Source organism: Leucopleurus acutus (genome assembly GCF_964270905.1).
Source record: "Leucopleurus acutus genome assembly, chromosome: 12".
NCBI lineage: Eukaryota > Metazoa > Chordata > Mammalia > Artiodactyla > Delphinidae > Leucopleurus > Leucopleurus acutus.
Window position 1 is genome coordinate 79,628,152 of NC_139154.1, and position 19,076 is coordinate 79,647,227.

The following is a 19,076-nucleotide window of genomic DNA, read 5'->3' on the forward strand; positions in this document are numbered from 1 at the left end:
TGTCTCTCAATCATGTTTTGTAGTTTTATTATGCAAACGTTGTAACATCTTTTGTTAAATTTGTTCCTAAGTATTTTCTTATGCTTTTATAAATGGAAGTAGGTTTTTTAAATTTTCCAATTGTTCATTAATGGTAATATTGAAGTACAGCTGGTCTTTGTGTATTCACTTTGTATCCTATGACCTTGCTAAATTGACTTAATTTTCCTTTGCTTATTAGATTGCTTTCAGTATGTATGCCTTTTATCTCTTGTCTTGCCTTTTTGTGTTGGTTAGGACCTGATGTTGAATAGAAGTGGTGAGAATCCTTGCCTTGTTCCTTATCTTAGGGGGAAAGCATTCAATCTTTATATTTCTAAAGATTTTTTTTTTGATGTGGACCATTTTTAAAGTCTTTATTGAATTTGTTACAGTATTGCTTCTGTTTTATGTTTTGGTTTTTTTGGCTGCGAGACTTGTGGGATCTTAGCTCCTCGACCAGGGATCAAACCCACACCCCCTGCACTGGAAGGCGAAGTCTTAACCACTGGGACTCCAGGGAGGCCCCCTCTATCTTTAACCATTAAGTATGTAACATTAGTTGTTGGCTTCTCATAAACGCCCTTTCTTAGGTTGAGGAGGTTCCTTTCTATTTCTAGTTTGCCACATGAATGGGTGTTGAATTTTGTCAAATGCTTTTTCTCCATCTACTGAGATAATAATATAGTCTTTCTCCATCATTATATCAATACGATGAATTACATTGATTTTTCAAGTGTTACATCAGTCTTCTGAGGTAAGCTTCACTTGGTCGTGAGGTGTTTTTCTCTTTATATGTTAGTGTATTGGACTTGCTTGTATTTTGTTAAAGATTTTTTGTTTGTGTTCATGAGGGATATTTGTCTGTAGTTTTTTTGTGATGTCTTCTTCAAGTTTGTTATCAGGTTAATACCTCATAAAATGAGTTGGAAAATGTTCACTTCTCTTTTCTGAAAGAATTTGTGTAGTATTTGTATTCTTTGTCCCTTAAAAGTATGGTGAAATTCAGCAGTAAAGTCATTTGGGCCTGGAGTTTTCTTTATAGGAAGCTTTTTAATTATCAGTTAAGGTCTTTAATTAATATAGGGCTATTCAGGTTTTCTATTTCTTCTTGAATGTTTTGATAATTTCTTTCAAGGAATGTGTCCATTTTATCCAAGTTGTCACATTTATTGGCATAAAGTTGCTCATGGTATTTTCTTATTATCCTTTTCTGTCTGAAGGATCTCTAGTGATGTCCCTCTTTCATTCCTGATATTGATAATTTGTGTCTTATCTCTTTTTTTCTTGGTCAGTTTAGCTAGAGGTTTATTAGTTTTATTGACCTTTTCAAGAAACCAGCTTTTGAGTTCATTGACTTTCTCTATAGTTTGCCTATTTTATATTTCATTGATTTTCCCTCTTATATTTACTATTTCCTTCCTTGTAATTACTTTGGACTTAATTTACTCTTTTTTTTAGGTTCTTAAAGTGGAAACTTAAATCATTGGTTTTTGTTGGGTTTTTTTTTGCGGTACGCAGGCCTCTCACTGTTGTGGCCTCTCCCGTTGCGGAGCACAGGCTCCAGACGCACAGGCTCAGTGGCCGTGGCTCACGGGCCTAGCCGCTCTGCGGCATGTGGGATCTTCCCAGACCGGGGCACGAACCTGTGTCCCCTGCATCGACAGGCGGACTCTCAACCACTGCGCCACCAGGGAAGCCCAAAATCATTGTTTTTTTACTTCTTTTCTAGTATAAGCATTTAAAGCTATAAGATATACTCTAAGCACTGCTTTTAAGTATTCATAGACTTGATATATCTTTTTTCATTTATATTCAATACAAAATATTTTCTCATTTCCCTTATGATTTTGTCTTTGACCCATGTGTTGTTTAGTAATGCGTTTAATTTCCAAATATTTTCAGATTTTTCTGGATACTTCTCAGTTGTAGGTTTCTAATTTAATTCCATCATGGTCAGAAAATGTACTCTGTGGTTTCATCTTCTAAATTTTACTGACATGTGTTCCAGATGTGCATGAAAACAATGTGAATTCTGCTGTTATAGGTGGAGTAGTCTTTAAAGGTAGGGTCAAGTTGGTTTGATTTTCTGGTACAAGTCTTCTCTAATCATATTCTGACTACTTGTTCTATCATTTACTAAGAGAGTAGTATTGAAATCTCAAGCTATGCTTGTTAATTTATGTATTTTTCCTTTCACGTCTGTCAGTTTTTGCTTTGTGTATGTGTTAGAGCTTTGTAATTAGGCACATATACATTTATAGTGTATTGACTCTTTTCTCATGATCTACCCCTCCTTGTCTATAGTAAAACTGCTTGTCTGAAAGTCTGTTTTGTTTAATATTAACATAATCACTCTAAATTTTTTTTGTTTACCAATTGGATGACATATCTTTTTTCTATCCTTTTATTTTCAACTTCTTCGTGTTTTTAAATTTAAAGTGTGGGGAGTTCCCTGGTGGCGCAGTGGTTAAGAATCCGCCTACCAATGCAGGGGACACAGGTTCAAGCCCTGGTCTGGGAATATCCCACATGCTGCAGAGCAACTAAGCCCATGTGCCACAACTACTGAGCCTGCTCTCTAGAGCCCGCGAGCCACAACTACTGAGCCCGCGAGCCACAACTACTGAAGCCCACGTGCCACAACTACTGAAGCCTGCGTGCCACAACTACTGAAGCCCGTGCACCTAGAGCCCATGCTCTGCAACAAGAGAAGCCACCACCATGAGAAGACCACGCACCACAACGAAGAGTAGCCCCTGCCTGCCGCAACTAGAGAAAGCCCGCACACAGCAACAAAGACCCAACACAGCCAAAAATAAATGAATAAATAAAATTTAATTTAAATTGTATATCTTGTAGATAGCATATTGTTGGTAATGGCTTGTTTATCTAGTTTGACAATCTCTGCTTTTTTTTTTTTTAATTTTTGGCTGTGTTGGGTTTTCGTTGCTGCGTGCGGGCTTTCTCTAGTTGTAGTGAGTGGGGGCTACTCTTCGTTGTGGTGCGCAGGCTTCTCATTGCGGTGGCTTCTCTTGTTGCGGAGCACAGGATCTATTGAAGTATGTGGACTTCAATAGTTGTGGCTCGCGGGCTCTAGAGCACAGGCTCAGTAGTTGTGGAACATGGGCTTATTTGCTCTGCAGCATGGGGGGTCTTCCCGGACCAGGGCTCGAACCTGTGTCCCCTGCATTGGCAGGCAGATTCTTAACCACTGTGCCACCAGGGAAGCCCAATCTCTGCATTTTGACTGGAACATTTCTTCTATTTATATTTAATGTGTTTACTGATATGGTTGTATCAGGTCTGCCATTTTGCTATTCATTTTCTAATTTTCTCTGATGTTTTGCTTCTCTGTTTTGCCTTTCCTGCTTTTTTTGTGCTAAGAAAATAATTTTAGGGTATTATTTAAATTATTTAATTTGCTTTTCAGTTATATTCTTTGCATTTGTTCTAAAGATTACAACATGCCTCTTTAACCTATCACAATCTACTTAAAGGTAATATGAATTATTCCAGGTAAAATAGAAGAACCTTAAAATAATATATAGCTCCATTTTCTTCCCCTTCTTTGTGCTATTGTTGTCATATATATATGTGTATATAAATGTCATATATCATATGATATACATATCATACATTTATATGTATATAAATGTATATTTTTGCTTTACACAGTTACATGTCATTTAGAGAAGAATAAAAGAAAATATATACAATTAGTCTTTTATATTTATCATTTGTCTCTGTATCTTTGTTACCATCTGATGTTATTTTCTTTCATTCTGAAGGACTTGTTTCATTATTTCCTGTAGTGAGGTATACTAGTGAATTCTCTTATTTTTATTCATCTGAAAATGTCTTTATTTTACTTTTGTGGTGTTTTTTTTTTTTTTTTTTTTTTTGCATTACGCGGGCCTCTCACTGTTGTGGCCTCTCCCGTTGCAGAGCACAGGCTCCGGACGCACAGGCTCAGCGGCCATGGCTCACGGGCCCAGCCGCTCCGCGGCATGTGGGATCTTCCCAGACCGGGGCACGAACCCGTGTCCCCTGCATCGGCAGGCGGACTCTCAACCACTGCGCCACCAGGGAAGCCCGGTGTTTTTTTTTTAATATTTATTTGGTTGTACTGGCTCTTAGTTGCAGCAGGCGGGCTACTTAGTTGCATCTCGAGGGCTCCTTAGTTGCAGCTCACTGGCTCCTTAATTGCAGCACATGGGCTCCTTAGTTGTGGCATGTGAACTCTAAGTTGAGGCATGTATGTGGGATCTAGTTCCCTGATCAGGGATCGAACCGGGCCCTCTGCATTGGGAGCGTGGAGCATTAACCACGGCGCCACCAGGGAGGTCCCTTGCTTTTGTTCTTTTTTTTTAATATAAATTTATTTAGAGAGGGCAGACAGCAGAAGCAAGAAGAACTACAATCCTGCAGCCTGTGGAACAAAAATCGCATTCACAGAAAGATAGACAAGATGAAAAGGCAGAAGGCTATGTACCAGATGAAGGAACAAGATAAAACCCCAGAAAAACAACTAAATGAAGTGGAGATAGGCAACCTTACAGAAAAAGAATTCAGAATAATGATAGTGAAGATGATCCAGGACCTTGGAAAAAGAGTAGAGGCAAAGATCGAGAAGATGCAAGAAATGTTTAACAAAGACCTAGAAGAATTAACGAACAAACAAACAGAGATGAACAATACAATAACTGAAATGAAAAATACACTAGAAGGAATCAATAGCAGAATAACTGAGGCAGAAGAATGGATAAGTGACCTGAAAGACAGAATGGTGGAATTCACTGCTGTGGAACAGAATAAAGAAAAAAGAATGAAAAGAAATGAAAACAGCCTAAGAGACCTCTGGGACAACATTAAACGCAACAACATTCTCATTATAGGGGTCCCAGAAGGAGAAGAGAGAGAGAAAGGACCTGAGAAAATATTTGAAGAGATTATGGTCGAAAACTTCCCTAACATGGGAAAGGAAATAGCCACCCAAGTCCAGGAAGTGCGGAGAGTACCATACAGGATAAACCCAAGGATAACACGCCAAGACACATAGTAATCAAATTGGCAAAAATTAAAGACAAAGAAAAATTATTGAAAACAACAAGGGAAATACGACAAATAGCATACAAGGGAACTCCCATAAGGTTAACAGCTGATTTCTCAGCAGAAACTCTACAAGCCAGAAGGGAGAGGCATGACATATTTAAAGTGATGAAAGGGAAGAACCTACAACTAAGATTACTCTACCCAGCAAGGATCTCATTCATATTCGATGGAGAAATCAAAAGCTTTACAGACAAGCAAAAGCTAAGAGAATTCAGCACCACCAAACCAGCTCTAGAACAAATGCTAAAGGAACTTCTCTAAGTGGGAAACACAAGAGAAAAAAAAAGACCTACAAAATCAGACCCAAAACAATTAAGAAAATGGTAATAGGAACATACATATCAATAATTACCTTAACCCTGAATGGATTAAATGCTCCAGCCAAAAGATACAGGCCCACTGAATGGATACAAAAATAAGACCCGTATATATGCTGCCTACAAGAGACCCACTTCAGACCTAGGGACACATACAGACTGAAAGTGAGGGGATGAAAAAATGATTCCATGCAAATGGAATCAAAAGAGCTGGAGTAGCAATACTCATATCAGATAAAATAGACTTTAAAATAAAGAATGTTACAAGAGACAAGGAAGGACACTACATAATGATCAAGGGATCAATCCAAGAAGAAGACATAACAATTATAAATATATATGGTCCCAACATAGGAGCACCTCAATACATAAGGCAACTGCTAACAGCTATAAAAAAGGAAATCGACAGTAACACAACAATAGTTAGGGACTTTAACACCTCACTTACACCAACGGACAGATCATCCAAACAGAAAATTACTGAGGAAACACAAGCTTTAAATGACACAATAGGCCAGATAGATTTAATTGATATTTATAGGACATTCCATCCAAAAACAGCAGATTACACTTTCTTCTCAAGTGCACATGGAACATTCTCCAGGATAGATCACATCTTGGGTCACAAATCAAGCCTCAGTAAATTTAAGAAAATTGTAATTATATCAAGCATCTTTTCTTACCGCAACGCTATGAGATGAGAAATCAATTACACAGAAACGTAAAAAATACAAACACATGGAGGCTTAACAATACATTACTAAATAACCAAGAGATCACTGAAGAAATCCAAGAGGAAATCAAAAATACCTAGAGACAAATGACAATGAAAACACGACGATCCAAAACCTATGGGATGCAGTTCTAAGAGAGAAGTTTATAGCAATACAAGCCTACCTCAAGAAAGAAGAACAATCTCAAACAAACAATCTAACCTTACACCTAAAGGAACTAGAGAAAGAAGAACAAACAAAACCCAAAGTTAGTAGAAGGAAAGAAATCATAAAGATCAGAGCAGAAGTAAATGAAATAGAAACAAAGAAAACAATAGCAAAGATCAATAAAACTTCTCAAAGCTGGTTCTTTGAGAAGATAAACAAAATTGATAAACCCTTAGCCAAACTCATCAAGAAAAAGAGGGAGGGGCTTCCCTGGTGGCGCAGTGGTTAAGAATCCACCTGCCAATGCAGGGGACACGGGTTCGAGCCCTGGTCAGGGAAGATCCCACATGCCTCGGAGCAACTAAGCCCGTGCGCCAAAACTACTGAGCCTGCGCTCTAGAGCCCGCGAGCCACAACTACTGAAGCCTGTGTGCCACAACTACTGAAGCCTGTGTGCCACAACTACTGAAGCCCACGCGCCTAGAGCCTGTGCTCCACAACAAGAGAAGCCACTGCAATGAGAAGCCTGTGCACAACGAAGAGTAGCCCCCACTCTCAGCAACCAGAGAAAACCCGCATGCAGTGAAGACCCAAAGCAGCCAAAAATTAAATAAATGAATAATTAAATAAAAAATAAAAAAAAGAAGAGGGAGAGGGCTCAAATCAATAAAATTAGAAATGTAAAAGGAGAAGTTACAACAGACACTGCAGAAATACAAAGCATCCTAAGAGACTACTACAAGCAACTCTATGCCAATAAAATGGACAACCTGGAAGAAATGGACAAATTCTTAGAAAGGTATAACCTTCCAAGACTGAATCAGGAAGAAATAGAAAATATGAACAGACCAATCACAAGTAATGAAATTGAAACTGTGATTAAAAATCTTCCAACAAACAAAAGTCCAGGACCAGATGGCTTCACAGGTGAATTCTATCAAACATTTAGAGAAGAGCTAACACCCATCCTTCTCAAACTCTTCCAAACAATTGCAGAGGAAGGAACACTCCCAAACTCGTTCTATGAGGCCACCATTACCTTGATACCAAAACCAGACAAAGATACTACAAAAAAAGAAAATTACAGACCAATATTACTGATGAATACAGATGCAAAAATCCTCAACAAAATACTAGCAAGCAGAAATGAACAACACATTAAAAGGATCATACACCGTGATCAAGTGGGATTTATCCCAGGGATGCAAGGATTCTTCAATATATGCAAATCAATCAATGTGATACACCATATTAACAATTGAAGAATAAAAAACATATGATCATCAAAATAAAAAACTTTTAAATATTAACAAATAAAATCCAGTAAAAAAAAAGGTTAATATATCAAGTAATTGACCAAGTAATGTTTATATCAGGAATGCAAGTTTGGTTTTACATTTGGAAATACATTTCACCATATTAACAGAATAAAGGAGAAAATCCATATCATCATCTAAAAAAAATTTATTAATTTATTTTTGGCTGTGTTGGGTCTTTGTCGCTGCTCACGGGCTTTCTGTAATTGCGGTGAGCAGGGGCTACTCTTTGTGGTTCACAGGCTTCTCCTTGTGGTGGCTTCTCTTGTTGCAGAGCACGATCTCTAGGCGTGCAGGCTTCAGTAGTTGCAGCACGTGGGATCAGTAGTTGTGGCTCCTGGGCTCTAGAGCACATGCTCAGTAGTTGTGGCGCACGGGCTTAGTTGCTCCACGGCATGTGGGATCTTCCCGGACCAGGACTCGAACACGTGTCCCCTGCATTGGCAGGTGGATTCTCAACCACTGCGCCACCAGGGAAGCCCCTTGCTTTTTTAAAAAAATTTATTTATTTATTTATTTTTGGCTGCTTTGGGTCTTCGTTGCTGCACACGGGCTTTCTCTAGTTGTGGCGAGTGGGGGCTGCTCTTTATTGTGGTGTGCGGGCTTCTCATTGTGGTGGCTTCTCTTGTTGCAGAGCACGGGCTCTAGGCATGCGGGCTTCAGTAGTTGTGGCACGCGGGCTCAGTAGTTGTGGCTCATGGGCTCTATAGTGCAGGCTCAGTAGTTGTGGCACACGGGCTTAGTTGCTCCGCGGCATGTGGGATCTTCTCTGAGCAGGGCTCAAACCCGTGTCCCCTGCACTGGCAGGCGGATTCTTAACCACTGCACCACCAGGGAAGTCCCTGCTTTTGTTTTTGAAGTACAGTTTTCTTGATATATAATTCTTTGTTAATAACAGTTTTTTCTTTTTGCACTTTAAATATGTTGTTTCAATGTCTTCTGGCCTTGATTGTTTCTGATGAGAAGTCAGTCATTGTGATAAAATTGGTCTCATATATCTCAATATTTTTCCTTGTTTTTTACAGAGGCTAAAATTTCCAGTAGTGGTAGTTTTCAGTCTTGTCTTGTTCTTTATTCAATGATAATGCCTTTAGTGTTTAACCATTAAACATAATATTGGCCAGAGTTAAAAAATAAATAAATAAATATGTCATTTCAATGTCTTCTGGCCTCCATTGTTTCTGATGAGAAGTCAGTCGTTGTGATAAAATTGTTCCCCTCTGTATGTAATGTGCACTTTTAATCATGCTGCTTTCCAGATTTTCTTTTTATCTTTAACTTTTAGAAGCTTAACTATGATATGCCTAGATGTGACTTTCTTTGAGTTTATCTTACTTGGGATTTGTTGACCTTCTTGGATCTGTAAATTAATGTTGTCTTACAATCTTTATTCTTTAAGTATTTTTTTTACCCCTTTCTCTCACTCGTTTTCTGGAGCTCCAGTACACCCATGACCTTTTGATAACTTCACATTCACTGATTCATTTTTCTGCCATTTCACATTTTCTCTTGAACCCATCTGGTACATTTTTTCATTTCAATTATTGTGCCTTTCAGCTCTAGAATTTCCCCCTGGTTCTTTTATACTTTACGTTTCTCTGTTGAGATTCTCTATGTGCTTACTCAATACTACCATTTTTCCTTTGAACATATGTATAATAGTTGCTTTGAAGTTATTGTCTCCTAAGTCCAACATGCTGGCCCTCTCAGGATCAGTTGCTATTGACTGTTTCTTTTCTGGGTGTTTTCTGACTGTTTCTTTTCTTTTCACTTTCTTTATCTCATAACTTTTCGGTGAAAACTGGACATCATAGATTATCTTTGTGCAACTCTGAAATCTCTTTTGTTCTTCTGAGGATTGTTGGGATTTTTGTTCTAGTAAGCAATTAACCTGCCGGACCCAAACTGCAAAATCTGTCTCCTGGCTGGTATGCAGTGGATGGTGTTTTTCACAGGTTTTTTGGCTGCTGACTGCTACTGCGTTAGCCTGCCCCCACCCCACCCCCAGGGGCCACACCAGCCTGTGTAGTTTAGTGGTCAGCCAAGGATTTGGACAGAATTTATATTCAGATTTGGGGGCTCACCTGCTTAGTGGTTTCCTTGCTTTTTGGGTTCCCTCCTAGATTCCTACTTGTTTTTCCAGTTCCCAAGTCTGACCTCTGATACCTCAAGACTATAAGACTCTCAGAAGCTCAAGCTAAAGGCAGTTTGGGGAAATCATTCAGTCAAAAGGCACAAGAAACTCCCACATCTCGCAAAGAACAGTTCCGTCTTGCAAGGATCAACACCCCACCCTAGTTTCTGCTTGCCTTTTTAGCGGGGCTTCCTAGGGTCTCCCATATACTTGCAGAGTTTAACACTCAGCTAGGAATTTGGGCATAGTTTATACTCACATTTTAGACCTCAAGTCTCTTTCTTGCTTCCATATTTTCCCCTTTAAATTTCCAGCTTCTTGGGGATTCCCTGGTAATCCAATGGTTAGGACTCTGCGCTTCCACTGCAGGGAGCATGGGTTCAATCCCTGGTCAGGGAACTAAGGTCCCACAAGCCACGTGGCACGGCCAAAAAAAAATTCCAGCTTCTCTGTTGCTTCGAACTTTATCATCTTCTCCCTAGAACTCAAGGCTGTAATTTTCCTCCCTGAACTGGGGAGGTGGGGAAGTGCCCTCAGACAAGAAAGCCACAAACTCACAGCTCTTAGCTCTTGCATCTTTCAAACATAAACACTGAACTTTCTGTCTTTCTTTGACTATTCCCCAGTACCTGCAGATGGTTGTTTATAATATTTTTGTTCTGTTTTTAGGGAAGGAATTATCCAACCTTTTCATACTGCCATTATCATATGTCCCACCCTATCATGGCTTTTAGAAATTTTATAACGCTTAAATCTCCCACTTTAACAGAGAGACACGTCAGGGGCTCAGGGCTTGCCAGCAGGCAAATAAATCTATCCAGATTATTGATGTTGTTTTGTCTTTTTCTGTTATCTTCAAAATTAGCTTCTATGTAGCACATTTTACAGGTTTTTCATTTGTGGTAGTGATAAAGTTTCCCTTTTAAGGTAGAGCAAAAAGTGTGAAGGTGGTGTACAAATAATTGATATTTGGGAAACAGTGTTCTAATGTGCTATTCTTAACCTTTAAACATTGGTTTTAGAGAAATACTTCTTTCCCCTCCTTTTTGCCTCTCTCCTTTCTGCACTAAACTGTCAGCCAGAGTAAAGCAGAATACTGACTGCAGGAATGCCTTAGTTTCAAATATACTTTGTCCCAGATCTGGTTCTTCACAAGATCACTTATGTTCTACCTTCATAGCCCACCGCCTGCATGAACAAAAGACATTTTAAAGATTTTTTTGTGAGCTCTTCTTTCCTCCCATTCTCAAATTGTGTTTTTCTGGGTTATAGTTATTTTTTATATAAAAAATGTGGAATTAGGAGGTGTGACTCCACTGGCAAATTAGATTCAGAGAAAGAAATATGAATAATTTCCCCAGTACTTTTCTGTATTTAATTTCAGTGGCACTTGGAATTCATTGCCCTCATTTTTTTCCGCAAAGATTTTCACCAAGTAGAAAGAAGAAAAGTAATTAAAATGAACCTCTGTAAAGCAGTTTTAGTTTGATTTCTCCATATAGTTACTTTTTATCCCAAGGTAATTTGTTAGTTTTTAAAAACAATGTTTTATTTTTCAGTGGTTTTATTGTTTGAATGTGACAAGTGCATGGGAAAAGTATATGGGACTTATGCTCATAACATTGACCTTCTGTTATCAGGGAAAAAGGAGAAGCCAAAGAAATTCACTAAACAACCAAAAAAGCAGATGTCTTCACCCTGTGGTCAGAAGAAAGAAAAGGCATTGGAGAAGGTAACACTAAATTATCTATTACTATTCTAAAGTTCATATTGAGATATAAGCAGGTACAGCCAGGAAAAATTCGAAAAAGAAGGGTAATGAATGCCGCAGTGGAATGCTAGCAGTGTAAAAATGAGTGAAGAATCACTATAAAGACTGAGATTAAAGATCTCTAAGGTATATTGACACATGAAAAAAGGAAAGTGAGTTTGTGGGAGAGAAATTAGGGGTTTGGGATTAGCATATACAAACTACTACTATATATAAAATAGATAAACAACAAGGTCCTACTGTATAGCACAGGGAACTATATTTAATGTCTTATAATAAACTATAATGGAAAAGAATGTGAAAAAGAATATATATATCTATATATATATACATATATATATAACTGAATCACTTTACACCAGAAACTAATACAACATTGTAAAGTAACTATACTTCAATAAAAAGAAAAAAAGAAAAAGGGAAAAGTGCAGAGCAGTATGTATAGTGGCATATTATGCTACCATTTTTGTAGACTAAATGAAGGAATATATATGAATTTTCTTGTATATCCATAAAATATCTGTGGAAAGCTATACAAGAAATTGATAAAATTAGTTGCCCCTAAGGAAGGGAACTGAATGTCTGCGGGACAGAGGCTTTTTAATATATGTGCTGTTTGTACTTCTTGAATTTTGAACCAGTATTACTTGTTCAAAAAATAAGTAGCCTTTAAATTTTTAAAATAAATATTTTATGACCTTTTAAAATTATTCTTATTTCCCCGTGCCTTCAAAGGAAGGAGTAAAAAGCCAGGTAGGAATAAGAGAACAGTAAAACTACAGTTGGCTAAAAGAGAAACTATAGATTCTAAAAATGTGTGAAAAGCTGGGGTTCAAACAAGTTCCACACAATATATGTTGGATGGGTTGTACGTTCATCTCCATATTAAGGACCACAGGCACAGAATGAGTGAATTCTAAAAGATTGCATAGAGGTGGGGGGCTTCCAGGTCAGACAAATAAAACTGGGTTCAAATTCTAGGTCTGTTTCTCTGTGGAAAGTTTCTTAACTTCTCTGAAGCTGTTTATTATGGAGGTAATAGTAGCACTTATCTCACATGGTAGTTGCAAGGCTTCAGTGAAAGAATGCTTGTAACGCTCTTGGTACAGTATCTTGCATCCAATAAATGTAAACTCTTTTTATATTACCTATAACACTAATCAATAAATATGTTCTAATTGGGCCTTAATGTTGTCTACTTTTTTTTAGTCAACTTCTAGAGATGTGTCTCCTTTCATGTGAGTATTGCTCCTTAATCCAGTCAGATGTTCACTGTAAAAGCATCAGTGCTGATTTTTGTTTAATTTTTTCAATAGTGTGAGTATGCAGAAGAATAAGTGGGATGCCACAAGATCCTTGAGATTCAACCAAGATGCACAAAGAGAAGATGGTAAGTTTTATTATTTGTGTAGTGTACAAATTAGGTCTAAATAGCAATGATAGGAATCTTTTATTTTATGAAGTATGCTGAATAGCTTTAAACATTCCAACTGGAATAAGGCCCAGAATTAGCACATTCCCTTAGGCATCAACCAGAGTTTTCATTACTAGACAATCCCAGTAGATAATATGTTGTTTTATGTATCTGTCATTTTGAGGCCTCTCAGACTGACTTTCACCCACTACCTCCACTCTCAAGAAGGCTGAATATGTCTTAGGCTGATTTACAGTAATATTAAAAGCAGCACAGTTATCTGTATATGAGCCATTTTGCCACTTGCAGCCTAAAATCCTTCAAAGATAAATAGGTGTATGTGTCTATAAATAATATCCAATGATATTTTCATAAACTCTTGATGATTGCAATCTTCTTTAAGAAATAAAAGTAATAAAACATCCTCATAAAAAGTAAGGTTTATTAATTTTTACCTTCAGATCAACGGCGGATGTCTGAAATTACAGGGCACCTAATAAAGATGAGATTGGGTGATCTGGACCGAGTCAAGTCAAAGGAAGCAAAAGAAGTAAGAATTATGTACTCGTGTACTGTGCTTGCTTGGATATGCCTTCCTACTTTATTTTCATCATAAGTATAAAGATGCTTTATAATTTTAAAAGAGTAAATTTTTTATGTATTTTTATATTCTGTACCGGTTAGCCAGTTTGTTCACATAAGTTTTTCACCACCGCTTACAGTCCATAGGTCCTCTCTATAACACACATAGTAAAGTACATTGTTACTGAAAGTGTAATGTCCAACCAAGAGCAGATTAACTGTCCGGAGGGTGACCCCTGGAAGTTGCTAATTTTCATCAACTCTGCATGCAGTGCTTAGACATTATCTTTAAAATAAGATGTTATCTTGATGAAAATGATCACAAGAAATACCTTACTCTTACTGAATTACATGTTAGTCATAACATTATGTATCATCATTAGTACCAGTATTATGTATTCACAGTAACACTTGCCCCTAATTCTTTTATTTAAAAATTTACTTCCCTACAAGAACAAAACACAGGAAAAAAAATCTTTATCACCATGGGTTAGGCAAATATTTCTTAGCTACCACACCAAAAGCATTATCCATAAAAGAAAAAAATTGGCACATTGGACTTCATCAAAATTTAAAACTTCTTTTTGAAAGGCATTATTAAGAGAATGAAAAGACAAGCCATAAACTATGAGAATATATGTGTAAAATATTTATCTGGTAAAGGATTTATATCCAAAATATTTAAAGAATTCTCAAAACTCAATAATAAAATAAACAACCCAATGACAATAAGTGGGCAAAAGATTAATCATACACTTCAGAAAGAAGGGATACAGGTGGCAGATAAGCACAGGAAAAGATGCAACATCATTAGTCATTAGGGAAATGTAAATTAACACCTCAGCAAGATAGCACTATACACCCACTAGAATGTCTAAAAAAGTTTGGTTTTTTGTTTTTGTTTTTGTTTTTTGGCTGCATTGGGTCTTCGTTGCTGCGCGCAGGCTTTCTCCATTTGTGTCGAGCGGGGGCTCTTCTTCGTTGTGGTGTGCGGGCTTCTCATTGCAGTGGCTTCTCTTGTCTGGAGCACAGGCTGTAGGTGTGCGGGCTTCAGTAGTTGTGGCTTGAGGGCTCTAGAGCACAGGCAAGCTCAGTAGTTGTGGCACACGGGCTTAGTTGCTCTGTGGCTAAAAAAGTTTTTTAAATATGCTGGCAAGAATATAGAGCAACTGGAACTCTCGTATATAGCTAGTAAGGATGCAAAAGGGAATGCCTACTTGGGAAAACAGTTTAGCTGTTTCTTATAGCATTAAGTGTTTACTCACCATACAGATCATTTCACACATATCTTTACAGTGGCTTTATTTAGAATTGCCAAGAGCTAAAAACAACCCAAATGTCCTTTACATGATAAATGAGTAAGACTGTAGAATAGATAAAAAGAATGAGCTATTGATACATGCTGCAACATAGATGAATATCCTACACGTTATGCTAAGCAAAAGGAGCCAGATTCAGAAGGCTACAGACTGTATGATCTGTATGATTCTATTTATATAATGTTCTGGTAAATGCAAAAGTATAGGGACATAAAACAAGTCAGTGGTTGCCAGGAATTGGTAGTGTCAAATCGTTGGACTTAAAAGGGGCACAAGGGGATTTTCTTGGGGTATTTGAACTGTTTTATGTCTCCATTATGAGTGGTTACACAACTGTATGCATTTGTCAAAACTCAGAACAGTACACTAAAATGGGTGAATTTTACTTATATAAAATTGTGACTCAGAGCCTGAATTTAAAAAATCAAAACAAAAAATCAAAATAAAATTACTTCTAAGTTAAAAAGTAATGCCATTTCAATAAAGCAGAGCTTCTACTGGTTCCTTAAAGATAATAACTTAATTTTTCTCCTTTACTGTGCAGTTTGCAGGAGGTATTTATTCCAGGCTCGAAGCACAAATCAAGGCCTCAGTGCCAGTCAGTGCACGGCAAAGCAGCTCGGAGAAAAACACAAGGTGAATCCGCATAAATGAATCCAGAATGCCACTAGCTTCGAAGTGATTTTTTTTTTTTTTTTTGGAAAAATCATATGAACACTAGAAGCACATAATTTGAGTTTGGTTTCATTTTGTTTCGGGGATTTGATCATCCAGACATTAATTAGAACCAGATTTTAACTTAAAAGTTAAGACTTGAAGAGGTCATGATCACAATATTTAATGAAAGTATACTTTTTAAAAAGTTTTCTGTTTATTGAGTCAGCTCCGTTCTGAGCCAACTGCTGATAAAAATGTAAGCTATAGTGTGAATTAGCAGGATTTTTATGCTATTTATAGATAATATATTACTACTTTATATAAATCATTGAAACCTTTCTTGTTTCTTGTTCTGCCTCTCTTAATAAAGTCTAATTTGTATGTTCTGTGTCATTTTACAGCACAGATTTTCTTTGAAAGATTAACAGTTACTGAGATTTGATTATTAATACTACAGATCCAAATGCCTTATCTGCAATTCTGAAATCCAGAAAGCTCAGAAAGCCAAAAGCTTTTTGCATACATTTGTGGCAACTCAAGCCTGACCTGAGCTACTGTGGTACTATTTATAGTTTTTATTTATCCCACTTAATGTAAATGCTCATTTGTTTCACTGAAGAAGTATTAATGTGTTTGGTTGTGGGGCACTGCTCCAGATTCATAATATACAATATATGTACATATTATTTCCCCGAAATTAAAAAAATATCTGAATTCCAAAATACATCTCCAAGAATGTTTGAAAATGGATTATGGAGCTACATGAAGTTTCATTAAAATTTGACACTGTCAAGCAAACATGACCTAAAGCAGTGGCAACTTATTGTTTTAGAAGCACCTCTGACCTTCTTTTCTGTTTAAAAAATCTAGGTCTAAAAGTCGTTTTGGTCAAGGTCGGCTTGCGTAAAGCACCTTAAAATATAAGAAGAGAGAAGACTCACCTCTGGACATCTGAAATTGCTCATCACTTCTTGAAGGTCTTCAGAACGATGACTTCTAAATGTTTTAAGTTATTTATTAATTATTCTTGCAAGCCACATAAATCGTAGTGCTAAGAGAAATATATAGTTAGGTCTTATGAAATCTAATTGTAAATATGAAACTTTTTAAATCTAATTTTCCTTTGGTGTGATGCTAGGCTATGTAGAAAATTAGTATTTACAAATTTGCATAGTTAAGTCTCCTAGTATTTGTTATCCTTTATTTATTTGAAAGAGAAGAGGTCTAAACTCTCAAGTAGCTAAGAGTTTTTTAAGACCTTAAAAATTAGGGGAACACAGCTGGTAGTGATATGGTACATGTGCACTAATTATAGTATGTCTTTTGGGCTGTAAATCTTGGGATAGCACTGAGAACTGCAATTTGTGTGATGAAATTTCCAGTGATGCTAATTTTAAGTTTGCATGATTATTAAGGAGTTACAGATCTCAAGACTGCATTAAATAAATTTTCAAGATGAAGTAGTTCTTGTGTTGGGCAGAAGCCTTAATTTTTTTCAGCATTATTCCATAGAAAGTACAATGTTAATCCAACTCTTTTTTTTTTTTTAGTTGTTGGTTTGGTTTTTTTTTAGTTTTTAGTACTTATTGGTCATCTGAGCGGGAATTACTGATTATTACCTCTTTCTTCTGTGAAGCTAGTGCCATTCTGAATTTGTTAAAATAACCATTGATAATTTTAAGGCTAGTAATCATTTCAGTTGTATGAGACACCCACTGTACAGTTCTCAGGGCACTAAAACTCAACCATATTTCTATAGCCATTCGAATAGCCCCTTAAAACAGTTATAATTAGTTATTACTTTAGAGATGTCTGGAAGGAAAGATTCCCAAATACATTTGATGGATGAAAAATTGCATATATTTAAGAAAAATAAAAATCAAATTCTATTCTATAGATCATGTTTTAATTTTCTAACCAAGCAGAAAGAGTGCTCAGGGAAAGTTTGTTCCAAACCATAAGCATATAAAAATTATGCGTTTGGAAATTACTTGTATGTAGGTCTCTGAAAAACTTTAAGATGCACTGTTTCTATTTTTAGTCTTCCTTTGCCTTATAATTGAAATTTCTTCAGATAAGAGAACAGACTTTAATAGTGTATGACAGAACAGCAATTTCTGTTGAAATGTCCAAGTGTTACACTCAGTTTAGACGTACAGAAATCATTATTTTTAATGAGTGTTTTAGTTGGTAAATGAAGCTAGATTTTATTTGATGTTATACGTATGGCTTTGCCAAGATTTTTGAACTTCTCTTTGGAAATTTTGTTGCAGTCGATATATTTTTCAATTGTTTGATATTTTTGAAACAGATTATAAAATTTTTATTTTCAGAAGAAAATGTTTTATACTACATGATCTGTACGCCCTGTTAAATACCAGCGTCTTGTTTAGTTTACTCTGATCAAAAGGATTTAGGTTTGTACATGTTCTACAGTGCTGTGACGGTCACAATTAAAAGAGGAAAATATGCTCATTTGATTTTTAACTGATGGTAGCAAGGCAAATTTCTTCTCCCCTGGGGGGACTGTACCGCTGAATTTTTACAAACAGAATTTATCAGAATTTGATTTTCTTCAGAATGTGCTTTTAATTTTGTGGATGTCTGTAATTCATAGCACAGGTACCACAGACATTTTAATCAAACTCGTAATAGCATTTGTTTTGCCAAATACTTCGAGGTTTTATCTTCCATTAATTCTGAATTCACATTTATTTAATTGAAATAAACATTAATGACAAAAGTTGTTTGCAAAGTCCCCTGATCTGAATCATTCCATCTTCTCAAAAATGTTCGGATGGGCTCTAGATCACAGGTTTTCATGGAAGAGGTGAACTTTGTAAATTTTAACGTTGTTTTAAATGAGATTATCCTGGTAAAGATTCAGCAAAACGTTTAAGGGTAAAATACTTCAGAAAAGATAATTTGGTAACAGTGCTGATTCCATACTGTTGGACTATTTTGCTATTGTCCTTCTTCAGAACACTCAGCCAGGTATTGTGAGATATGCTAAGTGCTTTGGAAGCAGAGGCTGAAGCCCTTTCATGCTAATCTGCCAAAGGCAAATCTTAGTATAAAAGCAAACAAACAAGCAAAAACCCTTTTATCTCCAGTATCTCGAATTAATTCTTCAACCCTCAACTGTTCCTTAAAGAACTATTATGAACCTCACCTTTTCACATGGCTCAGTTAAAAGGCACTGGGGATACCTAGCCATAAATTGTAGTGCTAAGAGAAATATATAGTTAGGTCTTATGAAATCTAATTGTAAATACGAAACTTCTTAAATCTAATTTTCCTTTGGTGTGATGCTAGGCTATGTAGAAAATTAGTATTTACAAATTTGCATAGTTAAGGCTCCTAGTATTTGTTATCCTTTATTTATTTGAAAGAGAAAAGGTCTAAACTCTCAAGTAGCTAAGAGTTTTTTAAGACCTTAAAAATTAGGGGAACACAGCTGGTAGTGGTATGGTACATGTGCACTAATTATAGTATGTCTTTTGGGCTGTAAATCTTGGGATAGCACTGAGAACTATAGCCAGTCCAATTCTT

At 36.6% G+C, this 19,076-nt stretch overlaps 1 protein-coding gene across 3 annotated transcripts in view; it reads left to right on the forward strand.

Annotated features, from left to right (window-relative positions):
* The window catches only part of SANBR (SANT and BTB domain regulator of CSR), a 67,060-nt gene extending 48,992 nt beyond the window's left edge, over positions 1–18,068 (forward strand). For all 3 annotated transcript variants that reach the window (XM_082851257.1, XM_082851259.1, XM_082851258.1), the window contains 6 exons: positions 11,422–11,513; positions 12,762–12,790; positions 12,869–12,942; positions 13,428–13,516; positions 15,412–15,503; positions 16,395–18,068. In XM_082851257.1, the coding sequence (XP_082707383.1) occupies positions 11,422–11,513; positions 12,762–12,790; positions 12,869–12,942; positions 13,428–13,516; positions 15,412–15,503; positions 16,395–16,431 (413 nt within the window). In that variant the 3' untranslated portion in view covers positions 16,432–18,068. The remainder of the gene's footprint in view (positions 1–11,421; positions 11,514–12,761; positions 12,791–12,868; positions 12,943–13,427; positions 13,517–15,411; positions 15,504–16,394) is intronic.
* The last annotated feature ends 1,008 nt before the right edge of the window (positions 18,069–19,076 follow it).